The sequence below is a fragment of the Rousettus aegyptiacus genome, unplaced genomic scaffold, assembly GCF_014176215.1.
Source record: "Rousettus aegyptiacus isolate mRouAeg1 unplaced genomic scaffold, mRouAeg1.p scaffold_m13_p_6, whole genome shotgun sequence".
Classification (NCBI taxonomy): Eukaryota; Metazoa; Chordata; class Mammalia; order Chiroptera; family Pteropodidae; genus Rousettus; species Rousettus aegyptiacus.
In genome coordinates, this window is record NW_023416309.1 from 38,099,621 (window position 1) to 38,114,864 (window position 15,244).

The window sequence follows — 15,244 nt, forward strand, 5'->3', positions numbered from 1 at the left end:
ACAAAGCGAAAGATAAATATATTTAACTATGTCAAAAGGGAATGTTTCTATATGTTAGAATAATACCCTAAAAATGAAATAGATGAAAAATAGCAAATAAAATACTGGAGAAAATATTTCAAGACATATGATAGATAGTAAAGGAGAAATTGCCTTATATTAGAAAAAACTTATAAATCATTAATAAAATAATATCCCAGTAGAAAAGTAAGCAAAGGACATAGAAAATTCATAAAAGTGACACAATACTAATAGACATAAAAATTTTCAACAACACTAATACTCAAAGAATACAAATTAAATAAGAATATTATTTTTCAAAATTGGCGGATTTAAAAATCTTACTCTTCTGTGTTGATGAGGTAACCTGTAATGACAAAATGTTCATATTTCCTACTCCTTCTCAGACCTCCACAGCTCAGTTTGTCTGAAGTGAGAAAACAACTGCTAATCACGTGACATAAGGCTTTAAGACGCAGTGGCTCCAAGGTGAACAGGACAGTGAGCAATCTGTAAATCAGGCCATTTGAGGAATGGTCGAAAGGGTGAGAGTGTTCAGCTTTGAGATTAGAATTCTAAGGGGAGACATACTGACAAGTTGTTATAAAGAAGGTATAGATTTATTCTACTTAATTTTTCTCAATCAAGGGCAGGAGTGGGAAGAGAATATGCTTTGGTCACACATAAAGAGGATCTTTCTTACAATCAGAGCCGTCTAGCCCTAGAGTGGGCTAATCACATGAACAGTCTCTTCAAGCAGAAGCGGACAGGCTTTCTGTCAGGGATGTTATAGAAGAAACATCTTAATCTTTAAGAGTACTTCCAACTTTTTCCTGTATAAAGTCATTTTTTAATAAGTGTGGAATTTTCAGAGTGGTATATTTTAAAAAGAAGCTAATTTAAATGATCCAAGGCAAATGGAAATAATTGAAACCTGCAAGAAGTACATACATCTGATCAACCAGAGTTCAAAAACTTCAGGTACCACCAACTAATATCAGCAGTAGAGAATTTAAACACTTAGATGTTTTGAGTCAACTTAGATAATTGGAGTAATGGCCCTTTGGTCCTAGAAAAGAGGTCTTCAGATAGTTTTTGAGTGTGTGAGAAGTCTTGGTATAGAATTCTTAGGGTTAAGGTTTTTCACAAGGCTCCTTTTGCCAGATCTCTCCATGTCCCAAAATAAGTGCGGTGCTTCCAGTTACCATCAGGGAGAGATTGTGGTGGGTCAGGGGTGGCCAGTTCAGCCCTCAGGACTTTTCACACTAGCAGAGCTCCGAATCTGGAGATGAAGTATCAGAATGTGGTCTGTTCCAACAGGGACATGAAGTTATTTTTAAAGTCTTAGCACCTGGGAGTTAACTTGAGTATTTTCAGAGCCATTCCGTTTGGCTAACATTAAAATGACACCTCTCTAAAGGCATGCAGTTTGATGCCAATGTTTTTCTTTGATATAGGATTTAATGAGAATGAAATCAAAGAAAAAGTTGTATCCCGGAAGGATGGTGAAAAAAGTAGGTAGAAAAAGGAAAAATAACACAGATATTTATTTCTTCCCAGAATAGGCACTACGATTCTTGGTCCAAACGAGCCATGAGATTCTTTCAGCTAAAATCATGGCAGCTGATGGAGAGGCTCATGCAGATATGAAATTCAAACACTGAATGTGGAACCTATTACCCCCAACGCAGAAATACTCATAGCATCCATAGGCTGCTTCCTGCGAGTTGTTTGTTTCTAATAATAGAGATGAACCCTTTAAGGGCAGAGACCTCAGAATCCTTTCTCCTCCAAACATCTCACATTAAACAGCTTTTGAAGGCCGGGTGCTGACATGGCCTGTCATTAGGTCTATCAAGAGACATTCTGATCTGAAACATTCATATTAAACTTTCATTTGGACTTTTTTCCTAATTTGTCTACTTGGGATTTCTGAGTTTACTTAGAGTTGTGGGACCACAATGCATTTAACATGTTAGCCAGATTAATCGCTACTGCAGGTTCAGTTGCTGAAGAGGAATAAGTTATTCCTGGCACGAAGTATGGTCTCAGTAAGATTTGGTGAATGGATGAGGATATATACTCTCCAGCTGCCCTGAGAAACCTCCCCTGCCAGCATCCTCCCCTCAGAGATGCACCTCTGAGGGTGGGCTCCATCAGGTGTCAGGCAGCTGGCAGTGTCTATGCGTATGGGGTCAAATACAATACGCTGAGATTTATTTTTAGAGACCTTAAATAAACCAATGTCTGGTCACTCCTGGTAGTTAATAATCCCTTTGTTTGAGAAGAGCGTAGAAGAAGAAAGGAATTCCCCAATTTTGCTAAGATAAAAATTTGCTTTTACTAAAATTCTGTGACTGGGAAGCAGAATCTTAGAAGCAGTCCAGAGAAGAATTTTTAAGAAGGATCCGAAATTAGGATTTGTTAATGGAATGAAATGAGTTTAATCTAAAGGAGAGAATGTTACTGAGTAACCTAATACTTTAAAAATATTTTCATTACATAAAAACCCTAAGATGAAATGAACCTAGACAGTATCATGACAGAGTTCAGTTATCCATATTGCGTATTTGTCATTATGTTATCATAATTTTATATTTCCAGACTCATAGGGCGGGGGGGGGGCGGGAGGGGGGCGTAGTACAGTGTGGCACAAACCACACTGAATTCAGGGTCAGGAGACCTGGATGCTTGGTATTAACTAGCTCTATCATCTAACAGTTGTGTGACTCTTGAATAAGTCACTTAATGCTCTAAGATTCAGTTTCTTCATCTCTAAAATGGGAGAAAGGCAGGAATTGTTCTACTTGCTTCATGGTGCTGTTCAGAAGGTTAAATGAGATAATGGCTATTAAAGCTCTTTATTATCTATAAAGGCCCAGCCACAGGCACAGCAGGCCCCAGTGTTCTTATAAAATTTAATGTTCTTATAAAATTCAGACAGGATTGAAATTGTGGGCACTCTATCCCCAGAGGTTTTTAAACACAGAGCATCTTCTGGTCCAGATGTCCTACCCACAGACTTTCTGGGGACAGATCACCTTGAAGTGTCATTCTACTCCAGGATCCTTAGCATCTGCTGATTCCCCCAGGTCAGTGTGTCAGAATAGAACAGCCAATGTGACACAAGTTCTTTTCTTCTTTTCTAATTTTTGGATAGTTTTCCATCCAAATGGAATTGAACAAAACACATACGGAAGAACACTAGGATCTGACCAAACACCTGCTCTTGGTTTGACTTTTCCCCCTAAAAGTGAGTCCTCCTGCTGTTTGATATAATTTGACTTGTTTGGCCTGACTTCACATTGCTTCTCTTTTGAAGGATATTGGAGACATTTATGTCTGGGGTAGAACTGGTTCCCAAGAAGACAATGCTTATTGATTTGTGATCATATAAAGCACAAAAGCAATTCTCTCCCTTGCAGATAGTGGAGCCCCCAAAGTTGCTCTTTGACCTACCCAGAAGGGGAACTATGATTGTCTGGGGTATGAATGCTCAGTCTTCCTCAGAGAAAGGCGAGAAGCCAGGGAACATGACAGAGAGGGATATACAGCTAAAGATTTTTTGGGGAAAGACTAGTCTAATATTACCACCACTCTCTCCTATAACACAGTCTCCTTGTGTGGCCTTTCAGTGGCTTGAAGAAGCTACTTGGCCGGTGAGCATAGAGACAAGAGGCTCCGCAAGTGAACTGGGACGGGGGAGGGGGTGGGGGGAGGAGGAAGAGAATGATAGAATTTTAGAGTTTGCCAGGAAGTGGTAATCTTTTTCCTCAACCTCCCACTGAGTGAGGAATCTTAGAGCACCTCAGAGATGGCCATGGCTGCTCCCTCTCTGATTAATAGGCTACATCCTGAGAAAGACTATCCTGTCCTTGGTCGGACCAGGCAAGCCTTTGGAAAATGAACTCATTTTGTGGTGAAATCATTCTTTTTTAAATTGCACATCCTGGTTTTCTGTCATTTTAGAGGATTCTAAGCCAAATCTGTTTTCTTTCACTTAGTAGTAGTCCTCTGAATATTTGAAGAAAGTCCTCATGACTTACCTTATTTTTCTTCTTTGAATTAAATCTCTCTATTTCCTTCAGCCAACCTCGAAAAGAGTAATCCAGACACAGAATACTCTTACACACTCTGCAGTTTTCTAAAAGTTTCCCTTCTCCCATCTTGGAGGGTAAAGGGCATGGCACCCTCCTTTCGTCTTGTTCCTAGAAGGAGCACTTTCTTATGTGAAGAGTTGACACCTGAGTGGTGGGTCTTATGACTGGTTCACTCACTGAGATGAGAAACAGGAACCTTCATTGTGGACCTGGGAGCCTGCGCTATGCCTGACGAGTGTCCTCAAAGTTGCTTCCTGTGCAGTACCTGATATACCTGAGCCCCACGTTCATATGGAGATACCTTTTCAGAGATTTCAAATATTTCCAGCCCTGATGGCAATTCTAAGAGAACGAGAATGACTCCACGTTCGTCACAAATCAAAAACGTTTGCTGATATCTCCCTCCTCCTGAAATTCCAGGCCAAAGCGCCCAACTCACGGCTCGAATGATACACTGACTTGTTCTGTATCCTCCTCCCTCTTCCCCCGGACAGGAGCAATTACAGGTTCCCCTGCTCCCAGAGCTTTTCGTCCTTCTCTGAGCTAATATGGTTTCAGGCTGCAGCTAGGAATTAGCAGACACAGAACACAGGGTTTGGCCCCAGAGGCTTATAAAAGAGAGAAGGAGACACCGAAGGCTGAAATCACTTCCTAGCGTTTCCTTTCATCTTTTCCTGCAGAGTCTGCTACACTGAAACCACACCCTTCCTGTGGGACCCCCATCCCACAGCCACTGGGGGCTCTTGCTCTCATTAGTATTTACTGAGCAGAGAGCTGGATGTGGCGCTGCACACATACATGACCGTCCCTGTCTGGCAGCTCACAGCCCAAGATGGCACAGCACCCAGTCAGAGCCCCAAGGTCTAGAATCGGAGAGGTGTTAAATTAGCAGTATTTTACAGGAGAGGAACAGGTTTAGAAAAGTGAGTGAAGGGCCCAAAATCACACGGTGAAGTAGTTGCAGGGTTAGAACTGTAATTCAGTCTGTGGACTTCCATCCCCAAACTCTCTTCAATACAATGTATGTACAAGCATATGTGTTTGTAGTAGGCTTCATTTCATTCATATGCTCTAATTTGATTCTCAGAATCACCCCATTTGACAGGTGAGGGGGCTGAGGTTTGATCCCACAGGTAAGTAGTAGCAACTAGATTCATGTCCAGGCTTTCTGATTCCAGCTCCCTCTTCTTCCAATTGTGTGACGTTGTTATCTGATCTGAATGGGTATTACCGACCCGCAGTCCAAGACCCCTGTGGAATGAAATTCTCTTTTTCCCTGTCCCTTTCTGACATTCTCAACGAAGCCATAACACAACTCCTCACCAACACAGTGACAAGGTGAGGTATAAGATGGGGAAATACAGCATATCAGTAGTCAGTGAGAGTCACTTCGGTTACCCTGAAGGACAGGTATAGGTAGAACAGGGGCCACGGTGTGGCCAGGTTCAAACATCAGGGAGTAATCCTGGGGGTACAGATGTAGATGCGGGTAAGCAGGGCCAGAGGCCTGGACTCTTGGTTGGTGGAGAAACAAGCTCATAAAATGATGCCACTTTCTGACTACCGTCTCTTTACGTTTCAGGGTTTTGCTTTTATGCAATTCGTATGTCTTTTTATCATAATCTTAACAAATGTCGTATCAACACGTTATCTAAAAAATCTGAGAAGACTCTGCTTTTGAAGAACATTCTTGGAACCGTCATTCCCCTCATCTTCCCCAACCAGCTGGAATTGAGGAAAAAGAAGGCAAGAGGCATTTATTGAGTATTTACTGTGTGTCAGGAACTTTACATAGATAACCTCATTTACTCTGTTCCCCATGAGAGGTTTTACAGATGAGGAAACTGAGGCTCATAGAGATTATATAACTTGCCTAAAGACACACAGCCAGCAAGTGGCAGAGCAGGGATTGCTACCTCGGCTTGTTAAACTAGGCATTTAATTAGTTCCTTCCACGTGGCACACATGGTCTTCCTGGCACTGGGAAGGCTCAGCTCCTGATCTCTTTGGCTCCAGAGACCCTTAGCTGTCACAATCACTGCTCAAGAGTCAGCCCCTGTGCCAGAAATGACTTTGCAGGTCATTATTAAATGGCAGGGGGGGAGATTGAAACATACTCATGGTCCTCAGAAAATCAGACCCAAGATAAGAATTTTAGATCTGGAAAGGACCTTACCAAATATACAGCAACTCTTAAATTTTGTAGATAAGGAAATTGAGGCCCAGGGATTAGGATTAAAGGATTTACTCAGGTTATATGATTATTTAGTAAACCAGAACAGAGTCTCCTGTCTAGGATGAAGACCAGGAATTCGGCACACCAGTTACAAACTACTGGGAAATTGAGAGAGAGGGGATAAAACGCTCAAGAGAATTCTGCTGATATAGGTAGGATTGAGAGGAAAGAAAAGCAGAAGTAATATACATACAGCCAGAGAACAGAGCCAGAATGTGAACCAAGACTGAAACTACAGATCTAGGGTGGGCTAAAGAAACTCGGTAAGTGACTTCCCAGATTGTGCTTTGTTCCCATTGCACATGCAGTTGGAAGCCAAATGCAAGCCACCAAGGTTGCAGCACAACAGTGAGCAATTACAGCACAAATAGTTGTGGGCAGCTGTGGGAGTGCAAGCCACCTGCTCCAAGTTTACAGCTTTGTTAAACTTGGTAAACATTAAAAGTGGAATGGGAATGCTCCCAGTCTGTACGACATCCCATACCCTTCCTGGGAGGCCTTACGTGGGAAGCTGGGGTAGCTTTACCCTTGACCAGGCCCTTCTCACCATGGCCTGGAGATGCTTTCTGTTGGTCAAGGTCAGTGTTGTCAACAGTCTCTAAGTAGAGACTGAAGGAGGTAGGCAGTATCACGGAGTCATATATTTATAGAGTTTGAAGGAACCATAAAGTCCTCTGAATATAATTTATCTTCTGGTGTTCAGATAAGGAAATTAAGATTTAAAGTTAGGGGCAGAACTGACTGTTGATCTCTGAACTTCTGACCTTTTATTCAGTGCTTCTTCCTCTAAACTGCATGAGGTTTGTAGATGATGACATACAGGGAGTTATAGCATTACAGGATGTTACAGCTAAAAGGGACATGGTTCTCCACTATTAGTGTTTTGGGTTGTCAAATGAGTAGGAGGTACTATTGGCATTTAGTGGGTGGGGGCCAAGGATGCTAAATAGGTTGAAATGTGATCATTCTGCTTAACAAAAATTGTCTTGCCTAGATCCAGGAGTGCCCTTGTTGAAAAATACTTTGTCCACCCTTTGACTCCACGGTTGAGGAACTCAGCCTAGAGATGGGGAGGTACTTAACCAGGGTCCTAAAAGGAGTCATCAGTCACCCAATCCCATTCCACTGAACCCCTGAGTAAATCAGCGGCACCCTTGGTACCTTCTGCTAAGGGGCGACTCCAGCTCCCTCCCACCCACCTCTTGCTGCTCTTGCACCTAAGCTATTTCCAGATCAGCACTTACTTGGACTTCAGACCCTCCTGTCCATAGGGTTGCAGCAGATACTGGTGCACGAGCTTGTCTCTGAGAGTCCCAGCCAATTTGATTTTCTTTCTTGATCGGTGCAGGTTGATGATAAAAAGTGTAATGGACCCTCGAACATAGTTGTGGCTGAGATCCAGAGAGAGAGAGAGGGGAAAGATGGAAACAAAGTGGTCATTTAGACTCCTCTAAATAATTCATAGGCCCCATGAAACAGGACTACCCACGGAAAGGGCACTCGTTTTATGGTTCTTGGCCTCCCTCGACCTTCAAAGACAGGAAGGCCTTGTTACTGCGGTTTCCTGCAAAGAAGATGCCCACTTCCCACCACACTCCTTTTGTTTTTGTTTAAATGTATTGCAATGATTTGAGAAAACAAAATGTTATTTTTTTTCTGAGTATGGAAGTAAAATACACAGTCGCAAAAACAAAAGAAAGAAAAGAAAAAAGAAAAAGAAATAATGTAGAGAAACACAAATAAGAAAAATAAGATTCCCATAATCCAAGTATCTTGAGACATAATAACATTTTGGTGGGCATCCTTCTAGTATACTTTAGTTTATCAACTTGACATATATTTACTGAGTATGTGACACACTTATATATTTCCCAGTTTTTACATAATTGGGATCACATTGTCACAGTTTTCTTCAGTTTATGAACATCTTAAACATGTTCCCATGTTATGATGTTATTCCGAATTCTACTTATTAGAAGAATGCTAAATTCTTCAATCCTAGAAATGTAACAATTTATTTAACTAATACCCTACTTTCAGGAACTTATGTTGTTTTCAATTTTTTGCCATTATGAATGATGCGATGGAAGACTTCACACATTAACTTTTTGCACATCGTGATTATTTCTGATGGATAAAGTCCTTGAATTAGAAACATTAGGTCAGGAATCACTGCATGATTCCTCTCCAAACCTAATTCATTCCCAGTGGTGCCCAGTGGCGGATTTTCTGTCCCTGTTTTACTGAACCGTAGAGTGATCACATGATTGGCTTTGGACAATGAAATGCGGGCGGACATGTTAAAACCTCTGGGCAGAAGCTTTAAGAGCCAGATCACGTTTTGCCATGACTCTTTTCTTCTGCTGGAAAGCAGAAGCTGCCCTATTACAGGAGCTGCTCTATTGATTTGCATCCTGGAATGAAGATGATATGGAGCAGAGCCCCCGCTGAGCCATGGCAGGTGAGGAGTGTGAATGAGAAATGCATTTTTTTATTAAGAACTGGAGGTCCTTCATTATCATAGCATAGCCTTCATGCTTCCTGACTGATATACACATTTGGATAATATTGATATTAACTCTTTAGAAAGCCTGTACCAATTTGCTCTAATTTGTTAGGTATGAGAGCACTCGTTCCTTATATTCTTAAGAACACTAGATATTAAACTTTCTCCACCTTAGAGATGATGATAGGATTTCAATGTTGTACTAACTTGTATTTTTTTAAAAGCTCATACCAAGAGGCAGCATTTTTTTTATTTGCCTGTTTGCCATTTTATTTCTTCCTTTGTAGACTGACTGTTCATGTCTTTTTCCTATTTTTCTATTGATTTATGAAAACTATTTATGTATTAAAGATAGTGACCCTTTGTATGTATTTTGCAAAATTTCCCCCAGTTTTTATTGACTGATTCAGTTTGTTTACATTGTATTTAATGTATAAAAGTTAAAACTATTATGTAGTTAAATTTACTAATCTTTTTGATTTTTGCTTTAGCTGTTTTATCCACCCCAAGGTTATAAAACTATTCACCATGTTGGAATCCTTTTAAACCAGTACAGGATATTCAGAAGCCTGGGAGAACTATATGCCTACATGGCCTTTTAGCATGTAATCAACAAAACTATAATGATTTCCTTCTCTCTTGTAGGAAAAAAGATTGTTTCTAAGGGGTCCCTTAGGGCCCCATCTGGATGGGTTAATGAGAGGAAACAGAAAAAATGACCTGGTCCTGCCTTCAAAGGGGAGTTCAGAGAAACTCTACATCAACTTTGCCCAGAGGAAAATATCATTCCTTGTAGGAACAGCATCCCTCAGCCTCCAGGTCACTCATCTCTGCTTCTAAAGGTGCTAATTAAGAGTTGAGTGATCAAGGGCAGGTCAGTATAACTTGGATTGTTTGCTTCTTTTTAATAATAAAGTTTCCAGGGCTCATCTCTGGAGATTTTGATTCAATCCATTTGTGATTTGGGCCTGGAGATTTGTATTTAAAAAAAAAAAAAATTCTGGGATATTTGGCAGATGAGTTGGGTTTGGGAACCACTTGTCCAAAGCAATCCATTAAGGTTATGAGAAGAATTACCAAAGTATATCCCACTGGCTGTGTGTCAGATGATTTTTCTTGCATATGTAGCAGGGTACATTATTGTGTTCAAGGCTTTTTGGATGCCTGTTTTGAAATTCTGATGAATTATTAAATGACTCCACTGATGGAATATAGTTGGTGTTCTTTAATGATGGTAAACACTGACACTGGCTAACAGCATCCTTCTTCAGAGCTCCGGTGACACAAGTCTGCCCAAATAAACTGGCGTTCTCGTCTAACCTAATTCATTTGGCTCCAAAAACTAGTTCACATGCTTCAGGGGATTGAGAAAAAGGACTGGAGGAGAAGGGACCAGATAGAAGAGTTTAGCTGAATTGAGGAAGACATCATTAAGTACAGGTACTCTGGGCTTCAGAGTGTGAACAAAGGTAGGTATGCGTGGGTATCCATCTTTCCAACTGTGGTAAGCCCTTTCGTTAATTGCTATCAAACAACCTTCTCAAAGGCCAGCAGTGGAGAAGGAGAATAAGCCGTGTGTTTCATTAACGAGTTTCTCCTCTGCAGAGCTGGGGCAGAATGAGGCCTCAGAGACTGCAGAGGAGAAGGGTGGGAGGTGGGGAAGCTGCGATGGGAGGGGGATGTGAAATCGCAGCATTGCTGCAGGGAAGGCTGTCTTCAAGCTGTTTGGCAATGGTCTGATCTCCATTTACACAGTTTCCCCAGGGGAGACAAACCTGTACTGTGAGCTAGTCTAGGGACCAACACGCAAGGCTCTCACGGAACTCCTGGGACTGGTATGAACTGGCACTGAAGATTGCCCCAGCCACCCCTCTCTCTGCTTGGCTGATGGGCAAGGGCATTAAGCAGAGGCCTTTTGGCTGTGAAGACACCTTCATGGTCGGAGAGTGCAGCACCAACCTGAAAGTGCTGTGTCGAGAATCCAGATTCCTGAAGAATGTATATTCTCTGCCCACAGAGAACTAATCTTGGAGGAGTAGTCTTTCCCTAAGAAGATGGGGGATGACTGAAGGCATGGCCTGCAGGCAATTAGTACAGGTGGGTTTTGGTTCTCTTAGTGAATGTCCCTTTTTGCCTGGTAGAATGTCTGTCTTGCTCCATGTCTGACTCATGGTGAGACTTTTTCACCAGCAGAGAATCCATGTATCTGGAGTTCATCTTTCTGGCTGTTCTTTTGCTGCTTGACATCTTTTCTGTGTTGCCACGGGAGGAGGAGGAAGTGAGTCAGGGAAAGGAGGCTGGAATTGGAATATTGGGACATAAGAGGTGGAGAATGTCATATGGGGAGGTGCATCTTGACTTCCAGATAAAAAACAGTCACTGTTCTAAAAATGTCTCCAGTGAATCTGGGAGACTAAGAAAGGGAAGGGAGGACGATGCTTTGGAATCCATGGTCATTCTCAGCGAAAGTCAATGTGCTTGAAAACTGGGTTGGTCCATTGTTTCCAAATCTAATTCAAAGTTTTTTTGTTTCGGCAAAAGTCAGACCCTGTTTTGCCAACATTTTTTCCCCTAATTTCAAAGCCCCTGTGTATTTTAAGGGAAATTTAATCCACATGTTCCTGATTCATTTACACTTAACTCATCAAAATATTGTTTTGTAAGAGCCATTTGATGTCCAAGAAGCCTCAGGAACCTTTTTTATGAGTCTTTAAAAAAACTTCTTCTGAAAAACAGGAAGTCATGTTTTGCCAATAATAAATGAACTTGAACCCCAAAAGGCTCAATTTTGCTTCAATATCCACCAGGTTCCAACTGGTTCTGAACTTGGCTAAGGACGTCAGCTCCTCCCCAGAAACATACATTGTCTCAGCAGAACGGCTTAGAAAAAGAAGGTTTTTCCCAGTCAAAACGTATTTGTTCTGTGAACAAGAAGACCTAAAGTGAGAACTGCCATGCTGCCAGTGTCCTAATTTGTTAACTCTATAACAGAAAGCAGAAAAGCACCTGCTGGTGTTGGTATGAGCATCTAACTTTTTCTCCTAAATCAATCATAATGACCCACAATGCAAGAGACTGCCATGAGAGACAGTGAGGCATTCAAGTAGAGATTGAAAAACTGTCAGGGACATTGAAGAAGAAATTTCTGTGTTGTATAGGACACTAGGCCAAAAGATCTCTAAGGTTTCTTTCCAAATGTAAAACTTTGCATTATTAATGGTGTTATTTGCATATTGGGGCGACCTTTGGAATTCAATATAACAACATAAATGCAAATGGCTGGTAAGGTGCTTGGCACAGAGCAAGTGTTCCACACAAGCCGAAGTGCAGGAGTCATGTTAACAGACATTTTCTTTGGGTTGTTCTACCGGTAAGTTTATATTTTCTTACCTAATCTGTGATTTGATCAAGAGTATATGTTTTCGGAGTATTGGTCAAGACTGAATAGTATTAAACCAGCATGCCCACCTGGGATATTTCTGTAACCTTGGCCTCGTTGGCCACACATAAATTAAGTGAATCGATAATGCTTCCTCATGACTGTTGGATGAGGGGGCACAGACATGGCTTCCCAGAGAGAGAGAGAGAGAGCAGAGACAGTACTCTCCTTGTGCCTACTGTCTGGGGTTCCTGACACCCACTGACACAGAGGAGACCTGCAATCTCGGCCACTGCAGTGCATCTATCAAGGGCTTTCTTTTCTAATAGGAACGAAAGGAACTTCACCCCAATGATTATCATTAGGGCCATCCATGTGTGGAATAGGTTTAGAAAAGTCTTTTTCTTTTTCTAATGGGGAGAAGGAGAAACAGTACTGACAGCAGCACAGTGGCATCGTATCCCCAGAGAGGTTCTAGAGTGATACCAACAGAAAGCAGAGGAGAGTGGTGACATAGAGAAAATATTGAATCTGACATTTTTTCCGAGTCCTCACATAGACACTATAAAGGCCACAAACTGATACGCCTCCCCAAAGAGACAAAAGGTGCCAAGAATAATTTTTCTCTCTTAAAGCTGGGAGTCCACCTTTTGGGTGGTTACCTCAGGGCCAGGGCAGAGACAAAGATTACAATGTTTCCTTGTGTGGTGATCAGATAACTCCAGGCCAAGGCTGTAAAGAGTCACTCTCTGTCAGGTATTGGATTGAGCTTCCTGTTGAGCAAAAGGGACGTTGAAAACCTCTGGCCTTTGCCCAAATCAGCCTCCTCTCATCCACAATAGGTACTTGTATCTACAGACAAGACAACTGGCCCCTGGCCCCCTATTCTCAGAGTGATTCTTTGAAAAATCTTATCATGATAAATTAATTGGCTTGGCTCCTCTCTCATCAAGGAAGGGGAAGGAGCCACTGTTGTAACTTGACCACTGGGGCTCTTTGTGCTATCCTCTGCCCGTGATCAGCCCTGATAGCTGGAATGAAGGTCTGGCTGGAGGCATTTGCTGACCACCCTCAGGGTTTCTTTGCATTAAGAGAAAGAATTCTCCGCCCCCTCAGCCCCCTCCCCCCCTGCCTACTCTGCTTCTTAAACAGGAAATGATGTAAGAAGGCCATATATGGTCCAAGGAATTTTGCTTTAGGCTCGGTTTCAAGTTTTTACCTTATGCTCCTCATGTTTTAAAAAGTTTATATGCTAAACTTTATTCACTGATAATTATTTTTTCTGTTTGTTTTAAAGACAACTCTAATGACAACCAGTGTTCAGATCAAAAAGAGAAGGATAACCACACATTACCATGCTGAGTTTTTGAAGGTCCAGCTTTCTAAAACAGGAAACCTAAATTTTATTTTTCTTGACCCTGAAAATAGCTGAAAAGATTTTTAAAAAATTGAAAATGTCTCCAAAGCTGGCATGACTATCTTTGGGCACTCATTTCATTCTAGTTTGGGACATACTGCTCTGGGGCTAAGTTCCTAGTGGTACAGCTCTCCAGCATGTGTCTTGGAAATGCTGACTTATTTCCTCGGGCTTTGCTGGTGGATCATAGAAACAGATTTTATATCTCTTGCCTTGGTTCAGCCAGAGTCACACAAAAAAGCCTCTTGGGCATTACATCAACTGGCACAGAGAAAATACTCAATAAAAATTTGTTGAATGAAGAAGTAAATGAACAAATGGCATGTATTTTAATGAACCTTTTATGACTAAATCCTCTAAGTGTGAGAAAGGGGTTTACTTGGAGAAAAAGCTATTTATCAGAGAGTGTTTGAAACCTGAGAAGAGCAAGTAGAGTGAGTGATTCCAGAGGCAGTTTTCAGTAAGTCTTGAAGGGGTCCCAAATGACACGGAATTCTAAGAGGGGCAGAAAGCCTGAAGCCCATAGGGTGGCTTTCTGGGCCATCTCTGTGAAGACTTACTTGTGGTGGCTTGTGCAGTGAGCATAAATCCTTAGTTTGTCCCGGATCACTCGGCCTGGCCGTGGCTTCCGCTGGAGCCCAGCCACGTGCACGGCCAAGACTTTGGGGCCGACCAGGCGCTTGTAAAGGAGAGAGAGCCAGTAGTCCTGAGGAGAATAAAGAGGCAAAGTCAGGGAAAGACGCACGTTCAGGTGTTCTGAGTACACATGACAAACACACAGGCCAGAAAGTATTTCTTAGCAGGAGTACCGTGAATCTGGACCAATGTGACTCTAACCCAGTAAGCATGCTCACCCCAATGAACTGTTCACCCTGGACTGATAGTGAAGCCAGCACTGTCCACAGTGGCCTTTTCAGCTGACCATACTGGTTTATGGCTTCTGTTTACTTGTAAAATGGAAAGTTTCCAGTCTTTAGGATTTCCACCAATATTAGAATCCAAACTGTCATTCTTTGAATGATGTCACTGAAGACAACTAGTGTGAGGGAGATGAAGTTTCTAGAAGCAGGAGACTGAAGTCCTTGATTCCAGAGTCAGAAACGCAAACAAAAGAATGTTTGTAAATCATGGTGTTAATTCTGGGTCATCCTCAATAATTCTAAAAGAAAAAGAATAATTCTAAACTATAAAGAATGTGATGCTTTTCACTATTCAAGGGTCAGTTCGGAACTGAATAACATTTAGTCTGTAACCCACATATGTATTTGGACTTACAAAAGCCTATTCACCATCACCTTAATTTGTATTGTATTTGCTGTTATCATATTTTGTCTTTGTATTCGATGTCAAATAAAATTTGCATTTGTATAGTGTAAGCCCTTATCGGCTACTGTGGGGTAACATCTTCATTGTTTATAACTCACTATGCAACACAGGGCTTCCTAGTTTGTCTAGGAACTCCCCCACCTCCAGTTCTGGAATTCAGCGAACATACTGTTCAGTGCCTGCTATTCACGGTCTTAAGGACATCAGCTATGTCTTCTCAGCCTTCATGCTTCCAAGCAGAAGCCTTTAGTAAACACTCTTTTTTTCTTATGTGGCCATC

The 15,244-nt window shown here is 41.7% G+C and overlaps 1 protein-coding gene across 9 annotated transcripts in view; it reads right to left on the minus strand.

Moving 5' to 3' along the window:
• The window catches only part of HPSE2 (heparanase 2 (inactive)), a 577,707-nt gene that overhangs the window by 16,612 nt on the left and 545,851 nt on the right, over window positions 1-15,244 (minus strand). For 8 of the 9 annotated variants that reach the window (XR_001599306.2, XM_016164143.2, XM_016164141.2 and 5 more), the window contains 2 exons: window positions 14,199-14,344; window positions 7,581-7,727 (listed from right to left, as the gene is read on the minus strand). Coding sequence is in view for 8 of the 9 variants with exons in the window: in XM_016164143.2 (XP_016019629.2) it covers window positions 7,581-7,727; window positions 14,199-14,344 (293 nt within the window). In the remaining variant the exon portion in view is untranslated. Of the gene's footprint in view, window positions 1-7,580; window positions 7,728-14,198; window positions 14,345-15,244 lie in introns of those variants that run through there. The other variant, XM_016164144.2, reaches the window with a different exon arrangement.